The sequence below is a fragment of the Gossypium arboreum genome, chromosome 7, assembly GCF_025698485.1.
Source record: "Gossypium arboreum isolate Shixiya-1 chromosome 7, ASM2569848v2, whole genome shotgun sequence".
NCBI lineage: Eukaryota > Viridiplantae > Streptophyta > Magnoliopsida > Malvales > Malvaceae > Gossypium > Gossypium arboreum.
Genome location: NC_069076.1, coordinates 76,799,064 through 76,820,020, shown reverse-complemented (window position 1 = coordinate 76,820,020; position 20,957 = coordinate 76,799,064). Strand labels below are relative to the sequence as shown.

General features: G+C 32.9%; 3 protein-coding genes across 3 annotated transcripts; 2 read left to right on the top strand and 1 right to left on the bottom strand.

Annotated features, from left to right (window-relative positions):
- The first annotated feature begins 7,075 nt into the window (after window positions 1-7,075).
- On the top strand, window positions 7,076-9,770 carry LOC108457636 (uncharacterized). The gene is made up of 3 exons (XM_017756691.2): window positions 7,076-7,664; window positions 8,596-8,763; window positions 9,458-9,770. Exons 1-3 carry the CDS (start codon window positions 7,188-7,190, stop codon window positions 9,659-9,661), a joined length of 849 nt encoding a protein of 282 aa, XP_017612180.1. The 5' UTR covers window positions 7,076-7,187; the 3' UTR covers window positions 9,662-9,770.
- On the bottom strand, window positions 9,456-11,157 carry LOC108457637 (putative expansin-A17). Its single transcript, XM_017756692.2, has 3 exons — window positions 10,933-11,157; window positions 10,488-10,809; window positions 9,456-10,383 (listed from the first exon to the last, which is right to left on the bottom strand). The coding sequence occupies exons 1-3, from the start codon at window positions 11,096-11,098 to the stop codon at window positions 10,074-10,076; spliced, it is 798 nt and encodes a 265-aa protein (XP_017612181.1). The 5' UTR covers window positions 11,099-11,157; the 3' UTR covers window positions 9,456-10,073.
- A 2,839-nt stretch (window positions 11,158-13,996) lies between these two features.
- On the top strand, window positions 13,997-18,113 carry LOC108458020 (LRR receptor-like serine/threonine-protein kinase RPK2). Its single transcript, XM_017757249.2, has one exon. It carries the CDS (start codon window positions 14,511-14,513, stop codon window positions 17,883-17,885), a length of 3,375 nt encoding a protein of 1,124 aa, XP_017612738.1. The 5' UTR covers window positions 13,997-14,510; the 3' UTR covers window positions 17,886-18,113.
- Window positions 18,114-20,957: the final 2,844 nt, after the last annotated feature.

Genomic DNA, 20,957 nt, shown 5'->3' with positions numbered 1-20,957 from the left:
AATTGTGAAAAAGTTGTGAATTGAAGGTTGCTGTTGAAATTCAGAATATAAAAGGTTCTGAAATAGTTTATAATGATAAAATAAAGTGTTAATTGAGAAAAATTAGTTCAATTGATGGGTGAATTGAGTAGGGACTAAATTGTGAAAACTATAAATTTTGGGGTAAAAGTGCAATTTCGAAATTTGAACAGCATAAATTGTGAAGTGAAATAGAAATCAAATAAATGCTAATGAGTAGAAATATTTTATATTATAGATCAAGAATCCAAAGAAGAACGAGGAAAAGAAAAAGTTGCGGAATAGTCCCAAAATTTCAATATCTTCTACAAATTAGCCGGGTAAGTTCATATGGTTGAAATTAGATGTTTATTTGTGAATGATTGAAGTATATAATGTGTTATTATATACTAATTTGTTGTGGGATTGTGTAGATTTTGTTAATGAAAGAATAAATGTGGAAATGCAAATTAGGAAAACGCAGGATTGAAATACGTTCAGTATCGTGACGTGTGATGAATTGATTGGATAAGACCATGGTTGTTCCATGGCAAAGTGTGAAATGTAGGTATGGTATCATCCATACTGAGTTGTGAAATGTAGGTATGGTATTATCCATCTTGAAATGTGAAATGTAGGTATGGTATTATCAAATCCATCTTGAGTTAAGAAATGTAGGTATGGCATTTCCCATACCGAGTTAAAAAATGTAGGTATGGTATTTCAATGAGGAAAACCATACTGAGTTGTGAATCGTGGCATTGAGCAACGACGTACTCAATTTCGTAAGCCGTTTCCTAATTTGATTATAAGAAATAAAGAGAAGTGATCCAAATGAAAGAGATTGAGTAGTTATTCTTGTTGAGCTCAACTATGTGAATTATTATAACAATGGTTGTGAATCGCAGGAAACTTTAGTAAATGTTTTGGTATTGTTTGGAAATATTATGTTTGGTAAGCATTACTTTTAACCTATGAACTTACTAAGCTTCAATAAGCTTACTTGTGTGTGTTTAATATTTTTATGTAGATTGACTTGAAGTGAAGTGGGTAGATCGGATCAACACAACAAAGCACACTATCCAGATCAATTCGGTAGCTTTTGTTTTATGTTTGAAGATTTATATGGCATGTATAGAGTTTGAATGAATTGAAGTAAAGATGTTATAAACTAGTTAACAATATTTGTACTAAAATAGTTTTCGGTAAGTAGCAGTAGTTTGACTTTGAAAAATCACTAAAAATAGTAGAAATGGAATTAAATAATGAATAAATTATGGAATCGAATCTCGATGAGTCTATTTTCATATGGAAGAAGCAAAACAGGTATATGAGCTATATTTTATGAGATGTTTAAATTTTTGTGAAACAGGGCCAGAGCAATTTCTGGATCCCCTGTTCTGACTTTGGAAATTCACCATAAATTTTACAAAGATAATTAGAAGTCATACTTTATATGTACAGATTCCTTATTGAGTCTAGTTTTATTAGAGACAAACGGCATAGTCATTGAAGCTCTGTACAGAGAGATATCTGATTCGTAATACACAAAGGTCAGAGTAGTCAAACCCTGAAACAGGGAGATTTTAAATAATAAAATGTACTAATTGGCTTGACCAAAAATTCTAGAAAAAAATTGGTAAGTAGATATATGAGTATAAATTCAGAGAAAATTTACGGATTTGGATTTCGAGTTTTATAACTCGAGATATGAATTATTTAGCAACTATGACACAGTTGGACAGCTTGTCTGGAAAGTGTGATATAAATTGTTTGAATTTGTTTAAGTGCTCAAATAAGTTTAGTAATGCCTCGTGCTCGACTCCGGCGACGGTCTCGGGTAAAGGGGGCATTACATAATATGTTTGGTATAACAAATTAAAATGTCTTTGAATAAAAGTTAAAGTTGAACAAAATTGACAAAATGATAAAATCAAGTTAAAATGGTTTCAATTGAGTTAAACATTTTCAATCAAGTTAAAACTGTTTTAAAACAAGTCAGTATTGCTCCAGGCCAAAAAATATTGATAGTTTTCAAAATATCGATACCTATTCTAAAATCAATACCAATTTGACATTCTGTTTTCAATTTACACAAAAAGTATCGATATTTTACAAAAAGTATCGATACCTTTTACTAGGAATTGATAATTTGTCTTTGGTATCATTGTAAACTAATTTCAACAGTCATTGAATTAGCCATTAAATGCTAATAATATCGATACCTTTTGTTGCAAGTGAATTTAATTATCTGGTATTTTCATCCTCAATGGCTCTATTAACCTTCACAACAACCCCAACGGTTGAAAATGTATTAAAGGGTATAAATACTCCAAAGGTCCTACAATAAGTAAAGAGATCATCAAGCTTAAAGATTAATCAAAACAAGTTTAATGCTTAATTCTTTCATATCTTTCTTCTAAACACTTGTGAGCTTTCATTGTATTCATTCAGCTCAAGTGTTATTCTTTGTATTTGTACTTAATTGAAAACACATTAATCTTGTAAGGATTACTTTTTAGTTTGTTATTTGATATTCTCTTTGAGAGGGTTGAATCTTAAGGTTTGAGTAGAAACCTTAAGGGAGTTGTAATATTAAGATTTTGGGTAGAAATCTTAAGGGAGATTATAAGGTTAAACATTGTCCTCAAAGGTTGTCAAATTAGTGAATTTGGGAAAATCCTTGGTTGTGGAAAGCTAAGGTAGTAGAGTAAGCAATTGGGGTTGAAACACTATAAATTGTTGTGTTCATTGTTGCACATTCTTTCGCTGCTTCCACAAATTTTCTTAAAGGCTAATTCACCCTCTATCTTGGTGATTTTGAGTTGATCTTTCAAGCTAACAGTGGGCACGGGTTGCTTGTTCTCGAACGATCATTTTATCACAGCCATCTGTTGATAGTGATCATATTAATCATTAAAAAGATACAATGGTGACAACGAGATAAAATAGGATTGTATTGAGTGAGCAGATTTAGCTCAAGGGAATTAAAGATATCATATGAGGGTAACACACACATGACGGGGTCATTGGATTAAACAATTGGATGAATTGCTTTCGTAAATAGTCTATAATAAAGTGCGAATTATCAGAACAATACTTCTAGATATAATAGCAATTACTTGAGCCTAATTGTATATGTCTAATTGGCTCTTTCGCAACTCAACAAAAGCTCGATCGGACTACATTTGAATTAGAAGAAAATTCTACGACTTCAAAAATAATTTAATTGAGTGGATTTTATTTGATGTGAAATTAAATTAGGCAGTCGTGAGAGTTGTTCAACTAGAAATTTTGATTAAAGAATTTTCTTGAAAAATTAATTTGGAAAATTTAGTGATTTTTGGAAAAATTAATTTTGATCAAGTAAAATTAAATTAATCAAATAAATTTAAATAAATATAATATTTTTAGAAATTAATTTTTAAGCCAGACAATTGGTCCAATGGATAATTGAACTTGAAAATAGACCTGAGATTGAAAATTGGGCACAAGAACCCAAAATCAAGACCGAGACCCAAAAACTGGTCGAATCAGGCCTTGTATGTGAAACAGGGCCGGCGGTCCAATCGGTGGCTAGATCGAACCGGTCAAGTCGTCACTGGCTCGGACCAAACCGAAAATAGCTGAACTGGCTCAGAGTGCCGTGAGGGTGTCACACTTGCGATGGCACTGCCAGGCATGACGGTGCTGGTGACTGTGACATTTCGGTGGCCGACAGATAGTCAACGATAGTGGTTCTTCGATGATTGAGCAATGGGTCATTATATAAATAGAGTTATGGGTAATTATTTTTCAAATACTTGAATTTAAGATAAAGTTGTAGAGAGAAAATTCACTGATGAAATTATTTCAGAGAATTTATAGAGATATTTTTAATATTTACAACTTGACCCCAGAATTTAAAGAAATTGTAAAATTACCCCACTGGTAATTTTTGTGAAAATTTTTATGATTCGAAGCGAGTTTACGCTCGACAGACGTGAGTTTGAGGATAGCGGAGAAGACTGCTAGGTTGAAGCGTTCATCTTAGATGAGTAAAAAAGGTACAATTTTAATTAAGTATTTATTACTTTAGATATCATAACCAAGTTCCTATTTTTGAAAAAAAAATTTAAACTCTAATTTTTCCTCAAATACATTTTCTGCTGCATTTTTCAAACTCGGTTTTCCAACAATTTTCTTCTGTGCAACACATTTTATTCAACCTTATGGCTTGTAATTAACCTAGTTAGGCTAGAAAACATTTCTCTATATATTCAAACCCCGGCTAAATTAAAAAGAAGGGGGTTTAGAGAGTTATTTAATTTTGGTGTCAGTTTATTATCAATTTAGTCTTTTGTTCTAAAAACAATTTTTTTTCTTCTTGTTTTGACTTGGATTCAATTTGGATTCAAGGCTTTGTTTATTTAGTTCTTTCTAAATTTCTTTTGCGTCTTCTCTTGCGGTGCTTTTGTTTTTGTTGGTATAAGTTGTAAAAAATGTCACTATAACCCTATTTTGTTGTAATGAATTTTCAAGAAAAAGTTAAAAGGATGGTAGTAGGATGACATGGAAAAACAAGATACTCTCCTTATAGTCTTTCTTATCATGCTAGAATAAATATATTTTTATTATGCTTTTTTTAAAAAGGTAAATTCATTAATTCATTCAATGAACGGAACTATACAATTTATGGGGAAAAAATAACAAATACTCGTCGTAAATGGTGAAGGACAAGCTCCATCAACACAATAAAGGCTTTAGTCTCAACATCAATAGAACATCATGACACGTTGACAATTGACTTTGTTACAACTCAAGCACAACACAGCTAGAGTGATTGCAAGCGCTTAATAAATAAGGAAATCAACCTCGAATGGTCCAAAGCGGCGAGCAAAAATCGAAAAAAGAATTGACCATTTACCAAACTAGAGAGGACAACAACAAAAACATCCTTAAAATCACTTGTAAAATTAAGGTTACATGTATAAGCCAAACTAAAAAATGTACTACAAGAGCATACAAAAACTTTTAAAATTAAAAACTTATTAAATAATGGAAAAACAAACAAAAAACATATAAAACTTAAGATAACATGAGTCCAAATTGACTTGTGACATCATTTATTATTCTAAAATGCTCTTAAAATAGAAACAAATTAAGAAACTGATGAAAAGCCACCCACTTTTCAAGAAAAACTATTGGTAGTTGGTGGAATTTAAATGAGTGATAGACGTCATCATTTATCCATCATAACTTGTGAAGACAACAAAAATTATTTTTCTTATATTTTAATCATTCATCGTTTTTATATTTAGCAAGTTTAATAACAATTTTTTCTTGAGTCAACAACAATTCCTATTTTAATATAGAATTATGTGTTTAAAAGACCAAAAAAAATCAATTAAACCGTACTTTTTTTTTTTTCATCCAATTGCATTGTTGACTTGAGAATTTCAGTCAAAACAAGTTTGCTAGACTCATGTTAACCAATAATTCGGGTAAAAAATGGGCCGTCAACTGCTTCGTGTTGTCTTGCCCGCTGTGTAAAAATGCTAATGTGGCATATTATTTTGAAAATTTTCCACTTGTTTTGTGACATGGATGTTGCATTAATTAACTTAATATTTTGAATAGGAAAGGAAATCACTCCTTTGCCCATTATCCTCAACACAAAACAAAACTCAATCTAACAGAAATCAAAACCTCATATTTTGAAGAAAAACTTTCACTTCACATTATCAACAACCTACCCTAATTACTTTTTTTTTTTTTTTTGTCTTTTAGAACTGATGATCTGATACTCGTCTAGGTTTATAAGTCCGTTAAAAAGTGAGAGGATTTAGATAAAAATATAGGCTCGAAAAATAGACTTAGACAAAAAAATAAGGCCTATTTTCTAAATGGACTAGGCCTCGAGTAGAATTTTTTACTTGGGTCCATCCCAAATTAGTTATTTTGTTGTTGCTTTGCTACCATTTCGCTATTATATTGCTCTTTTTTATTGTTAATTTTGTTACTATTTTATAGGTATTTGTTTGCTAAGTTGCAACCACATTAATGTTATTTAAGTATAAATTTTTTAATGTATTTTCAATTTGTTTGAAAATATTTATTTTAATATTTTTAGTGTATTTGATGTATTATATTTTTTAAAATTTATTTTTATATAAAATATCTAAAAAAATTAATACAAACAGGCCAAACAAAATTTAACATTTTTAATCTGGTTGGATTTAGGTAAAATTTAAATCTATTTTTTTAAATCGAGTTAGATGTGAGCCTACTTGAAAAATAAACATGATAATCCAAGTCTTATAAATACTCTTCCATCAGCGACAACAAAGAACAAACCCAACCTTTGTTACCCATGGATAAAATTTGTGAAAGTAGAAGAGAAGAAGAGGGATTGTTTTAGGGTTTACTTCTTCAAGCCTTTCATGTATTTCTACTTTTTAAGTTTTAGTCTATTTTTATTTTGTGATTTTCTAATCTCTTTGATTCAATCCATGCCATGTCAACACAGCCTAAAATTGAATCCAAGCAAATTGAAATAGAAAATTTTGACATTTTAGAAACCATCCTTCTAAATTGCTCCAAATGGAATTGTAGAATTTCCATGTAATGTCATCTGCTACAAATTTGGATTCACGTTTAGGATATATACATTCTAAAATTTCTAAATCTAAAAGTGAAAAATATTATTTAAGAATGAAATTTGAGATTAATCGATATATATGTTTTTTAATATATATTTTCAAAATTTTTAGTAATTTATTAATTTTAAATTCGAGATTAAGTAAGAATTGAATATTTGATAATTCAAAACAAATACATAATAAAAGAAATTAATATCATTTGTTCAAAAAATTTCTTTAGCTAACCTTTTACAATGAACTCCATTTTTCTACCTCCGTCCCAACAAACTACCCTTTCTTGGGGTAATTTTCGTACTTATGATAATCAAAGTTTCACCAAGCCCAAAATGAAAATGGATCTAAATTAGGGTTTAAGTGCCGGTAGAGAGTCACTAGGAAGCCCAACCGGCATAAAACTATTGGGTATGAGTCGCATTTTCTATTTTAATTTAATTTTAACCCTCATGGTGCTATTCCTAAAAGGAAGCGGGTGGTGGGAAATCCCCTGAAAATTCAGTAGCACTGAAAAATGTGGGGCTGTGCTGCTATTTCAGTTGAGCTAAACAAAATATGCGCGCCTCTCCAATTTCACCCTCGCTAACTGCTGTTTCCACCGTCGTATTCCCGCCTTTCCCCGCCACCACCCGCTTCCTTCTCCACCCACCACCCTCCTACAAAGCCACCGCCTCTCTTTTCCTCTCAATTCCCTGTCCCAGGTTTCTTTTCTCCAAATTCAGGCCCTGCCCTTTTTGCTCTAACTCTGATTCTACCACAAACGAGGAGGATGATGTTTATTTTGACGTTGACGATGATGGGATTGTTTCTTCAGATGGTGAGACACAACCATTATCTGAAGACGGTGTCTTTATTGAGATAAAAAAGCTTGGAGGGAATTCTCGTAGAATTCGGTCCAAAATTGGGATTGAAGCCAACCTCGATGCTGTTTGGAACATCTTGACCAACTATGAGAAGTTGGCTGATGTTATTCCGGGTCTTGCTGTCAGCGAAGTTGTCGAAAAGAAACACAAATTTGCTCGACTTTATCAGGTAAATCATTTATCTCCCGTTTCTTTTCATTTCCTTTTTTGATTCTGTCTTCTGTTTATCTAAATTTCAGTTGCATGTGAACTTTGGCAATGTCGTACTTATGTTAATTAAAACTTTTAAGTAAGATGCAAACAAATTTAGGATTTTTAGAACAAAATGAAGGCGTTTCTGGGTTTATCTAAATATGAGTAGGAATTTGTTGCACATGTTGAGGGTTTAAATGTGAGTGCCAATTGCTGGGTGGATCATTTGGAGAAAGAAAAAGGGCTATTTTGAGTTCCTTGAGTCCTACAGAGGGATGAGAGTAGAATGTAAGTACTGGGATTGAGAAGCTCTATTATATTAATCTTTTGATATTCTGGGCAATGAATCCATTTCCTTCACTCCATTACCTTTACTAGGACTCGGATCGCATTTTGCCCCCTCCACTCAAAAAACTGAGCAAATTAGTCCCTCTATGTTAGATTATAGAGTTATAGAGTAAATTGTTCTTTTGTTAAAATTTTTGTTGGTAAAAACTGGTCTTATGAGGTACACAAAGGCACGCCATGTGTAACTTTTTGATTATTTTGTCAGCCATACCATTTTTTACGAGTAGAAATTTATGAAAATTTTAACTGAAAAGACTAGTTTTCCCTTTGATTTAACATATAATAACTAATTTGTACCTTCTTTTTTTTTTGAGTAAAATGACAAAATGCAATTTGACTCCTAGTACAAAGGCCTCTATTGTACTTTTACCTTGGAAGTGAGGGCGACCAGCCAAGCACATGTTTGTAATTTATAAATATTGGTTTATTGATGATACATGTCCCTCAATCTCAGATTGCTAATAGTATTCTTTTATAAATAATTACTTGATGTTTGGTCCTTGGGTTGAGTGATTGTCTTCTGTTATCGATGTAATCAGTGTGTTACATTCTTTTGACAGATTGGACAGCAAAGCTTGCCATTGGGTTTGAAATTTAATGCTAAAGGAGTTATAGATTGTTATGAGAAAGATCTTGAGATTTTGCCTTCTGGGAAAAAGCGTGAGATTCAATTCAAGATGGTTGAAGGTGACTTCACCATGTTTGAAGGAACATGGTTGATCGAACAGGTAGTGAATTAATTATTCTTAAGCTGTTGTGTACGTTTAAATCTTCTCCTTCAGTCTGGTTTTCACGAAGTGTAAAGTCACAATCTCATTGTTAAAGTTTATAAAAAAAAATATTTAGCTTTTAGAATTTTCAAGGGAAAACCAAGAAAAATTAAACCCGTTTTAGCCCAAATGGTTATTAATGCACCCTTGAAAACAGGGGATTTCCACCCGAAAGGAAGATCTCATTTCCTGCTAAACCGAGACAGAATTTTGATCCATTGGCTCGTGCTATAAGTTTATATCCTCTGCAGCAAATGACTGAACTGTATGATATGATGAATTTGCATTGGCTTTAGGCACAGTTATCACTTGTTTTTCTCTTATCACAAATGCACTTCACGTACACTTTTACTTTTGCAATTTTTGTTGTCCCATTTTATGTTGTCGCTGGTGGTCTATTCCGGGTTTTGAGTGCTGTTTGCCCAGAGTTGCTCTTCAGGGTTGCATCTACAAAGTTGCATCTTTCTTGTTGGCATCTTTGTATTTTCGCTTCCTTTCTAAGGTCATGCAAGTTTGCAACCAGATTTTTCTGGATGAATAGGTTGTGTATGTAAGGTTTGAACCTTGAATGATTTAAATATCTATTTTAATGAGTGAATGTAAGGTTCATTATCCAAAGGCTAATGACTTTCTTAATTGATGGGCTCTGCAGTTTAATAAAAGAAAATATGAAGGCGAAGAAGCATCTCTTGGTGAAGAATTTCAGACGACCCTCTGGTATTTAGTTGATCTTAAGCCGAAGATATGGTTGCCTGTTCGCCTCGTTGAGAACAGGCTTTTTATCGAGATAAAGACAAACCTTTTGTCTATTCGCGAAGAAGCGGAGAGAGTGATAAGTGCTATGAACTCTGCATAAAACTATGTGCTTGGACATATAATAAACTCAAAAGTATATAATCTACTGAAGATCAAGTTTTTCTATTTTGGATAATTTTATTGAAGATTTAAGTCTCACATTGCAATAATGATACACCTCAAAATTCTAGCTCAAGCTTGAAGTTTATGCATTTAAATATGTTTTATTTTTTGGGAACTGGATAAATGTAATTTAAGGACTAAAGATTCTAAATTTCAATGTTCCTACAAAGTGAATACAGTTGCCAATGTTGGGCTTAAATACTCAACAAACTTGGTTGCTGGGCTTCATTGCAAACCGCAAACCGCAAACCTAAGTGCTTAATACTTTCTATATTACATCTTGGGAGAAAACAGTATGGCAAAAATGAAATGCAAAACAAATGCATGAAAGGTGTAAATAAAACAAAGATCTAAAACTGCACGTTGCTTTTGAAGGACTGACCAAATTGCCAACCGGAAGGTACCACATTAAGAGCGACTTTAGTCCTTACGTTGCCGGCTTGAATCTTGAAGGATAAGCTCTGGCCGCTTAGATAGCTTAAGCTCTGCCATTTGGCACCCCAATTTCTCGACATTGCTTCCCATTTATTGCTCCGGGACCCCTTTACCCATACCTTGTTAATCTCTCCAGCACCCCCAACGTTTGATATCAGTACTAGCTGAAAATAGTTCCTTCCGTTGATGGTGAATCTAATGCCCCCACTTCTCCTGCATGTAACCCTGGTAACCACAAGGATTTAAACCGGTGATGTCAGTTACTAATATCGTGATAAAAATGTTACAGTACTTAACTGCGGTTATAAGGGAAGAATCGAATTTCATACTTCCTGTAGAGGATTGGTACAATTCCAGCCTTGTATTTGGCTATGGTCTCAAACGCAGGTTGAGACATGTCGAAGTGTGGTCGGGGAGGATTACACCAACCACCATTGTCACTTGGGAGTGCATAGTTCGGAGGACAGAAGTTGGTGGCGGTGATCGTAATTGATTTACCCTTGACACACCATTGGGGTGCATTTTTGGCATCACAAACTATTCGATAGCAGCCTCCACATGACTTTCCACCATTAAACAAAACTGTGCTCACTGCAGCTGAGTTTGTTCCATAACCATCTGTAAAGAGATTACCATAACCACAAGCTCCTCCTGGGAAAACCAACATGGTAATCAATAATCATCTGTTCAAGATCAACAGCTCTTTTATAGAAAATAATTTATATGAATTGAGACCAGCACAATGGAGAGGAAGAAAAAGTTGTTTAAACTTACCCATTGTGCCAGAAGCATCAACCCCACCATAGAATGTTGCATGGGCTGGGAACCAAACTGGAGCAGTTTCTGCTATGTTAAATCTAGTGGAAAAATATAACCCCACAAGGAGTATCGCAGTAGTGAATTGATAGGAACTCTCCATTATTCTATTTCTTTTCTCCATTTCCTCTAAAAACAAAAGGATTGTTTCTTTTCAATGGTAATGCGCGTAGAGCTAAGAATGAGTTTGATGCAGCAAAGGGAGAATCCTATATATTTATAATCACTGCTGGACCACTAGGTAGTTGATAGAAAAGATTGTTGATGGAATTTTTTAACATTAAGATATCATTGCTCTATGATGATCCATATATGATAGAAATAACCGTAAATCATGATGTCATACGGAAAATCTCATTTTATATTCAAACCCATGTGACAGTAGTTAAGAACCTTGATGCTGCACTTGAGTTTCCAATCTATGCAGTCTTGGGTTAAGGTGAAATATAATATTGTCAAGCTAAATGCATCATCGAATTTTCGTTTTATCAAAAGTAGAAGTATTCAATCATTAATATTGCCTTGTTACAATATAACCAAAAAGAAAAAGGAATCATCTTGGAACTTCTAAATTCTACAAATGGAATTATTAGGGTAAGAAAAAAATCAACCATCAATTTATCAAAACTGAACCCTGAAAAGATCAGATGCAATACCACACGACAAACCTTTTATGTCAATTCCTTATATTTAAAAGTTCTAATACTAATTTTATCAACATGTGTGAAAAAAATAAGAGATATTGGGAAAAAAAGGAGAGAGAAAATTGGGAAGATTATAATCCATATGGACAGATCACTGCATCAAAAAATTATTTAGCTGTTGAATAATACAAATAATAAAGAAAATACACCGACAAGATCCTGTTGAGATTAGATCGAAGCAGGCTCTAATTATAATTGGCAATGACAAGTGATTTCCTACTTAATTTCATGGGATTCAGACGGTGCTGGGATTTTTATGTAAATTCAATGTATTATACTATCCGTGGTACCATATAAATCTGCAGTAGAGTAGTGCTTCAAATTGTCAAGCAGGCAATATAAAATTACAAGAGGAGTTTAAATAGTTTCTAGGCAGAAACCATATGCTTTAAATCTTGTAATCCATTTCTTAATTTCTGCAACTACGATTTTCAACAGTTACGAAATTCTGCAAGTGCAACCTATATTATCTGCACTCAGATGACTGTTAGATGCAGATTTAGGTTCGAACATGAATATGTTGATATATGACTTTCAAAAACAAAAGGATTATACCTTCTATAGGCATATAAAAAAATGGAAAGTCCAAAAACGTAGACTGCTACTAAAGAATCAAAGTCAACTAACCTATAATTAATCCACGTTTATACAGGTTTTGTAGCAGCAGTACATTGCAATGCAACCATCATGAATCTGCAATTGTTGTAGCCTTATTTTTATACAAGAAAAACAGGCAATAAATACATATTCTATGGTTGATAAGTACAACCATATATCATGGCATGTCTTAAGGGACATACATCTATATAGCACATGGGTGATACCATGCCATGTCTTACTAAACTTTTCATCTAAAAAAATTGCTCACACGTGGCTTCACGTTCATAAATTTAATTGGTTGTTAAGGGAATTTGTATTTAATTTTTATTACTATAAGAAAAAAAGTGAAAACAAGAGGGCTACCTTTCAAAGAGGCTTTTACATTGTAAATTCTATCTACCAAACAAGTAATTAAGAATGGGATACCTTAGGCACGTATTGATTTTCATCATATTAGCTGATATCAAGAAAGCATATAAAAACAGCAGCGAATGGATTTAATTATTATTCCAACCAGAAACTACTAAAAAATCTGGAAACCATCTAACCTCAACAAATCACTTAACTTCTATGTTCAAGAACAAATGTACATGGAATTTGAAATGGAATACAATACGAGAGTTTACCTTTCAAGAATCAAATATAGGATTCTGAAGCAAAAAACGAGCATTATTCAACAGAGCACTAGCCTCCTCGTTTGATGCATCTACTAATCTCAGTTCCTTGATCTCTTCCCGCCATTTCTTCATCTGCTCTCTATGTATCCCAAAACAAAACCATAAATCTAAATTTAGAAATAAAAAAAAAGGAAAGAATCTCATCCATCTATAGATTATACAATAGAGATCAGCCGTTGTTCAAATTCATTGCTCAGTTCCTTGAACATTGTCTCCCTTGATTCCAATAGCTCCGAAACCTCCATAAGTTAAATGAAAACAAATAGTTATATAATTTATGAACAACTGCGTATATAAACCAGAAAGGACTGTGATTAATAATGCTTATGGTTGCCAATTGTGTAAAGCGCTCGATCCTTTATAGAATATGAGAGATATTCAATTCCATTTCTTCTAATCCAGCAAGGTGTGTCTCAGATTGTTCTTTCTCTGTTACTTCCATAACATTTTCATTGCTAATTTGATCTTAATTTGATTGATGAACAAAATAAAAATCAAAGAGGCTTTACGTTTGGTTTCATGCGTATCCTCAAAGCTTCATTCCTTTCACTTTCCATCTCAACACCATCATGAAATCCAGCAAACAAAAGGGATTGAAAAATATTCCTTTTAATAAAACTCACCCAACAAATCATTGAGAAGAACTTACCTGAAAGAGAGAGCAAGATAGAGTTTGGAAATTGGAAAGACACTCGGTTTTTTCAAATTTGAAAATCAGGAATGCGCGCGAATTTTATGTAATTTGGGTTTTAAATTGGGTTCAGTGGCAAAACGGGTCGGATCCGAGGGATGGTCCGCAAGAAAGATTATGATTGGGCCTTTTTAAGGGCGAAGAAGGAGATTTATTTTTGTATTTTTGTGGGTTAAAATTCAAACCTAACCCATTTAAAAATAAAACTAAAATCCAAAGCTTAATACAAAACTAATCTTCAACCAAAGATATTTGACCTTTTTTTTCTTATTCTTCTATTTAATCATATTTTTGGCTTTATTTTTCTTTTCGTTTGGACTTTTAATCAATAACGACAGATCTTGATTACATATAATTACATATAATTGCAAATATAGTAAAAAAAGAAAAAGAAAAAAGAAAGAATATACGAATGGCATAATTACATTAGTTAATTAAATTGGTGACTAATACAAGTTGACACAAACTAAAGGAGGTAAATGTGATGGAAAAAGGAAAATAGTACTGAAAAGGAGTTTGTTTGAGTTTAATTCCCTAGACACTCATGCACTCTACAGTCCTATGTTCACACTTTGGAACTTTACCCAATCTTCCGTCTCCATCTGTTTTCTAATTTCTTCTCTTTGACGGTTCATTTCGTTGTCACCTTTTACACTTCTGCAGTTCCCCAGTTTCACACTTCAAATCAAACTCCTTCTACCTTTCGAGTTCCAGCCCGCCCATATCTCCATATCTCCATGTTTAAATTCTCGCTTCACTTTTCAGCTTTTCCCTGGCCAACCCCTACAGCTTCTTTTTTTTCATTTTTTATTCCTTTCGTCGTTTGAAACTTGAAACGGAAACCTCCATCAGGGCAGCAGAAAGATGCCACCCGCACCCAAGTTTCAAAAACATCGTCTTTCACTTATTACACTTCTCTTCTCTGTTCTTGCTAGTCTATTGGTGTGCAAGGCAGTTAGCTTGGCAGTTGTTTTAAGTGATAAAGATGCTTTACTGCAACTCAAATCTGCTATAGTTGAAGACCCACTAGGGTTCACTTCTAGTTGGAACCCAAATGATAAAGACCCTTGCCTTTGGCATGGTGTTTCTTGTGACCCACTTGAAGGTCGAGTCATCACCCTTAATCTTTCCTCTAACCTCAATTCTACATGTTCTGTACTTCAACTCTCTGCATCAAAAACAGCAGAAGTGAAGGGTGATAAAGTTAGAGGTAATTTTACTTTGCTATATCCTTGTTTGCATGTTGATGTTGATGACAATATTTCATTTGTTGGATTGAGGGGTAGGTTATCTCCTGCTATTGGCCACCTTACAAAGCTTAGAGTTTTGTTACTTGGGTTCAATGAATTCTTTGGTGAGCTGCCTTTAGAAATGGGAAAGCTTAATCTTTTGGAAGTTCTTGATTTAGGTTTTAATGCTTTTCATGGTCCTATACCAGCCGCCTTAAAGAAGTGCACTTCATTGAGGGTTATTAATTTATCTGGGAATCAATTGAATGGAACCATTCCTGCAATTTTTGGGCCGATTACAAGTTTTCAAGTTGTTGACTTTTCTTTCAATAAATTGAGTGGTGAAATTCCAAATGAGTTAGGCGAAAATTGTGGGAGTCTAATGCATCTCCATCTTGCAAGTAATGAGCTTTCAGGTTCAATTCCGTCCAACTTGGGTAACTGTGGTGAGCTCAAGTCTTTGATACTGTCTTCTAATATATTGCAAAATGATATTCCTTCAAGTCTTGGTAAACTCGAGAATCTTGAAGCGTTGGACTTGTCCAGGAATTTCTTGAGTGGACTTGTACCGCCGACTTTGGGGGATTGTAAGCAGTTGAAATTGCTTGTGTTGAAGAACAAGAATGGTCCTCTGTTTTCAAGAAAAGGCTCCAGCTTTATGTTTCATCAAGAGGAGTACGGGGAGGGAGATTACAATTTTTTTGAGGGTGAACTGCCTGAGAGTATTGTTAAACTTTACGGTATCCATGTCCTTTGGCTGCCAAACGTGAATTTGGAAGGCATTTTTCCGCAGACTTGGGGATCATGTTCTAACTTGAAAATGTTGAATGTAGCACAAAATTTCTTGACTGGACAAATACCTGCGTCCTTTGGTAATTGTAAGAACTTGTATTTCCTTGATTTGAGCTCCAATAACTTGTCTGGTTCGCTTCCAGCCGCAATTCCTGTTCCATGCATGGTTGTATTCAATATCAGCCAAAATTCCTTGTATGGGAACATTTCAAGATTTTCTCATGGTGAGTGCTCTAATGGTTCCTTGAATTTGTCAATGTCATATATGGACCTGGTTGGATTGTACTCTTCTTTCTTTTATAGGAATGCTCTCATAAATGTTGGTTCTGGTCCTTCCCCATTTTCATTGAGTGAATTTGTTGTATTGCATGATTTCAGCAGGAATCAGTTCACTGGCTCAGTTCCTCCCTTTATTATTTCTTTATATACTTTGTCTGCTAAGCTGAATTATGGTTTCTGGTTGAATGGGAACAATTTTGAAGGTAATCTTTCTGTATATTCTTTTGATCCTTGTCTAAGGTTGGATGGTTTGATCTTTGATGCTAGCAACAACAAAATCGTAGGTGAACTTCCTTTAAACATGGGTCACACTTGCAAATGCTTGAAAATTTTGAGTTTGGCGAGCAATGAATTTGTTGGCTCAATTCCTACATTATTCACTGACATGGTTTCTCTGCTTAAGCTTAACCTCAGTGAAAACAGATTGCGAGGTCCTATTCCGTCGTATATTGGAGAGATGAAGGAGATAAGGTACCTCTCGCTTTCTAATAATAACTTTTCAGGTGCGATGCCTTGGGATTTAGTTCAACTGTCACCGTTAGAAGTTTTAGAGCTTTCTTCAAATTCTCTCTCAGGAGAGATACTACCTGATTTGGCTGAGCTCAAGCACCTCAGTGCTCTGCGGTTAGATCATAACAAGCTCACTGGGCAGATACCATTTGGCTTTAGTAACATGACTGCACTTTCAGTGTTCAATGTTTCTTTCAACAATTTGACTGGATCTATCCCTCTGAATTCGATTTCATTAAATTGTGAAAGTGTGAAAGAAAATCCTAACCTTCAGCCATGTCACACTGATCAATCATCCTCTGAATTGGAGCGACATCACTTTGGAAATATTTCACAAGGGGGCCGTTCTCCCAGGGAAAACATACAAAAAATTCGCAGTGAGTTCAATCAAATAGAAATTGCCTCCATCACGTCGGCTTCAGTAATTTTTTCTGTCCTCATAGCATTGATTTTCTTCCTTGTATGCATGAAGAAATTCGCATGCAATGCTGTATCGGATCATGTATCGGGGAGAAAAGAGGTGGTAACTTGCAATAGTATCAGCATACAGCTGACATATGAAAATGTTGTTAGGGCCACAGGTTGTTTCAATCTCCAAAACTGCATTGGTAGTGGAGGGTTCGGAGCTACATACAAGGCTGAAGTAGTTCCAGGAGTTGTGGTTGCGGTGAAGCGGCTGTCATTGGGTAGGTTTCAAGGTGTTCAACAGTTTGCTGCTGAGATCAAGACTCTAGGACGGGTGCAGCATCCAAATCTTGTAACTCTTATAGGTTACCATGTTAGTGAGGCTGAAATGTTCCTGATCTACAACTACTTGCCTGGTGGCAATTTGGAAAATTTCATTCAGGAGCGCTCAAGGAGGACTGTGGAATGGAGGATGCTACACAAGATTGCTCTGGACATAGCATGCGCCCTTATGTACTTGCACGATGAGTGTGTCCCTCGAGTTTTGCACCGTGACATCAAGCCAAGCAACATTCTTTTGGATAAACACTTCAATGCATACCTATCTGATTTCGGCCTTGCTAGGCTTCTTGGCACATCTGAGACTCATGCAACTACTGATGTTGCAGGAACTTTCGGATACGTTGCCCCCGAATATGCCATGACGTGCCGTGTCTCTGATAAGGCCGATGTGTATAGTTATGGTGTTGTTGTTTTGGTGTTATTATCCGACAAGAAAGCCTTGGATCCATCTTTCTCTTCCTTTGGAAATGGTTTCAACATCGTGACGTGGGCGAGCATGCTTCTAGCTCAAGGACAAGGATGTGAATTTTTCATGGCCAGGCTATGGTATTCAGGGCCTCAACATGATCTAATCGAGGTGCTTCACTTGGCCGTAATGTGTACAGGTGAATCTCTTTCATCCAGGCCTTCAATGAGGGAAGTTGCCCGAAGGTTGAAAGCCATTCAACCTCCCACATCTTAAAATGCCTTTCTGTAAGTCATCAGTGCCATTGATTAAAGGGGGAGAGTTAGGACTATGATTGATGTCCAATTAGTAGCTCCTATATGCCTTTCTTAATGCAGCACAGGCAAATTGTCATTTTCTTTTATCTTCAGCCTCAGCTAAATTATACATGCTCATGCTTGTATTTTAAAATATATTCTTAAATATTTTATTTAAAAATGATACGAGAAATTTCAGTTTAGTAAATATTGGTACGTCTAGATTCATACAACTTTGAGAAATTAAACTTATGTCTATAAAAATTAAATTAGATGACGGAAGTATATACTCTTTTGTTTTTTAAAATAAAATTAAAAATTAAAAGCATACCTAAAACATAATGCTTGGATAATTTTCATTTCCAAAGTTATTGATATTCTTATCCCATGTTATTGTTTTAACTAACTTTAACATTCAACTTGAAAAACAATTTATAAGTCAATTTAAAAAGTTGAAAATTCTAGATTTAAGCAATTTTAAATTTACAAATAATTTATATTAATTACTTAGAAAAACATTTAAATTTTATATTATATATACACATCATAATATTAACAATTTATTACCATAATTATTTGTATTATAATCTAAGTTAAATATTTATTAATATCAAAATAGTAATAACATGGAATTGCGGTAATAATAAAGACACGGAAAATAAGATTAAGTTATATTTTAATAAATTATTCTATCACTTACGAAATTTTTGTGAACTTAATATAGTTTTATTTATCTAAAATATGATTCATATATTAAAATTAGATTTTACAAATAATTTATATTAAATATTTAAAACATATAAAATTAAATTTTCAAATATCGTAATATTAATAAATTTGAATATGATTTAAATTAATATATATTTTACATGTGTAAATTGATGGGGTATTTGGTGCACCCATGGTTTGTGTGCATCTGATCAGATTCATAATCAACGTATGAATAGTGAGGTGGTTGGTTGGGTATCCAGTCGTGTTGGTTGATGGTTGAGCTAAGCATCTCTTGGGCTTCCCCCTAAATATTGGCACCTCATGTTTAGCCATAGAACTTGAGCTCTCTTCATGTGGAGCTTTGACTCCGCAACATTATCATTTGGGCAATATTTATATTATAAAAATTTAAATTAATTGTTTTAGTTTAGGTTGCACTAACTATTTCTTCAAATTTGTGCAGAGCCACCAATACTCAGGAATAACATATTTAAATAAACATGTTTAATCCTTTCAATTTCTCTTCTTTTAGATCTTTTACGGGTCTTCTCCAACTACAATAAATCTACCAACTCTTACCTACTTTCCTATTAATCTTCAAAATTACAATATTGTTAATTTCAAGTCATTATTTATTATTTTTAAATTGTTTTCACTATTTATTGGACATACTAATTTAAAAAAAAAAAGAGAGAGAGAATAAGGCGTACATGTGCTTATATTTATGCATTTCCTCATATTTAATCCTATTTTTATACAATTTAATTCAAAAACAATGATGACATTAAATTAACAATGACAATGATGCATCAATTATTCAATGGTTTATATTTGATGTATTACTTAATATATCAAATTTATATATTTAATTAATAGGTGATAAATAATTTGTCAAGTGTGAATCATGTAAATATTAATATTAATATTAATTTAAATTTAAATTTGAAATATCCTTTTCACTAAGACTTATTTTCAATTGAACTCCATCTGTTGGCTTAATGGTCAAAGTGTTCACGACATCATGTGTGATTTGAGTTCGAATCATATTAATCACATTACTATTAAAACTTTATCATCCTCTTGTAATTCACCAACAAAATTATTTTCAATTTACTCATAAGTATCAATTAAAATTAAAATTATATCTAACAAAATACAAACTATTAAATCTACAATCTTTCTCTCAATATAAATTAGAGCCTTGCACATATAATTAAGACTTAAATCATAAATTCAAATCACAACAAATAATGCAAGGTTTGTTCATAGATAATTTTCTCTTCTTTTATACATTATATTGGCTTTTTTAAATTATATTTTAATCATTTAAAAATTATATAATAATCACTAACGTTATTAAATTGTTATATTTTTGTCACTCAATTTTAAACTCCCATTAAAAAAATACAACAATAAATAAAAATTCATATAAAAATCAATTGCAACAAAGAAAAACCAAAAGTTTTGCAGCTAATTTTTCCACATTCAATCTCATCAAAATCATAGTTTTGATCTTTCAAAAAAAAAAATACCCATTCATTTTGATCTTACTCATTTTTTCATGTGCTTTTTTGTTTTATGCTCTCTTCTTTTTCATCTTTCTTTGCCTTTTTTTTTCATGCATATCCGCATTGGCTCCACTCTTCCTATATCATTAAAAATAACATATATGTTTTATTTATACTTGAAAGTAAATTCTTCACTTGAAATGTGGGAGAAGAAATGGTAGGTTTGGAGAAGAAGAAGAGCACTTTATATTGTAAATTTTAAAAATTTAAAATTCTAAAACGAAAAGTTACTCAAAAACCCAATCAATCTAGTAACGAGAGTTACAAAAAATAAATTATGAATTTAGAAATGAATTAGGGTAATTTGTATAATAATTAAAAAAAACTCAAATTTCAATTTTTTGAAATTTACCGAGGAACCCAAACAATGTAATAAAACATTTTGCTTTTCTCTATTGCCCTTTTCTTTCTTAATTTTTTGCTCCTTTTTTTTTCAATAATTATTAGGAAAATCCGGTAAATAGATTGTTGATGGTAAAAGTTTTTATGATTCTTAAGAATGAAAGTAGTATTGCAAACCTAGATTTTGTTTCTTGGAAACTCAAGCAGTAATAATCGGCTTAATAGTGGAATTCAAATCTTGTATTTAGATGTATTTTGCTAGGGTTTTAGCGCTTTAAAAAAAAAATAAAACAAAATAAAATAAATTTTGCAAAGAAATTTTTAGGTAAAATAACATGAAATTGATGTGATTATGACAAACAAATGAAATTTAGTTTGAAATTTTAATTCTTTTATATAATAAAATTTACAAGAAATATTAGTTTAAATTT

What these genes read in the sequence shown, in the direction of transcription:
- LOC108457636 (XM_017756691.2), top strand. Translation starts at nt 7,188, where the DNA reads ATGCGCGCCTCTCCAATTTCACCCTCGCTAACTGCTGTTTCCACCGTC. An exon ending in AATTTGCTCGACTTTATCAG is followed by an intron (nt 7,665 to 8,595) that starts GTAAATCATTTA and finishes TTCTTTTGACAG; the next exon opens with ATTGGACAGCAAAGCTTGCC. An exon ending in GAACATGGTTGATCGAACAG is followed by an intron (nt 8,764 to 9,457) that starts GTAGTGAATTAA and finishes TGGGCTCTGCAG; the next exon opens with TTTAATAAAAGAAAATATGA.
- LOC108457637 (XM_017756692.2), bottom strand. Translation starts at nt 11,098, where the DNA reads ATGGAGAAAAGAAATAGAATAATGGAGAGTTCCTATCAATTCACTACT. An exon ending in TGATGCTTCTGGCACAATGG is followed by an intron (nt 10,810 to 10,932) that starts GTAAGTTTAAAC and finishes TGGTTTTCCCAG; the next exon opens with GAGGAGCTTGTGGTTATGGT. An exon ending in GTACCAATCCTCTACAGGAA is followed by an intron (nt 10,384 to 10,487) that starts GTATGAAATTCG and finishes TGTGGTTACCAG; the next exon opens with GGTTACATGCAGGAGAAGTG.
- LOC108458020 (XM_017757249.2), top strand. Translation starts at nt 14,511, where the DNA reads ATGCCACCCGCACCCAAGTTTCAAAAACATCGTCTTTCACTTATTACA.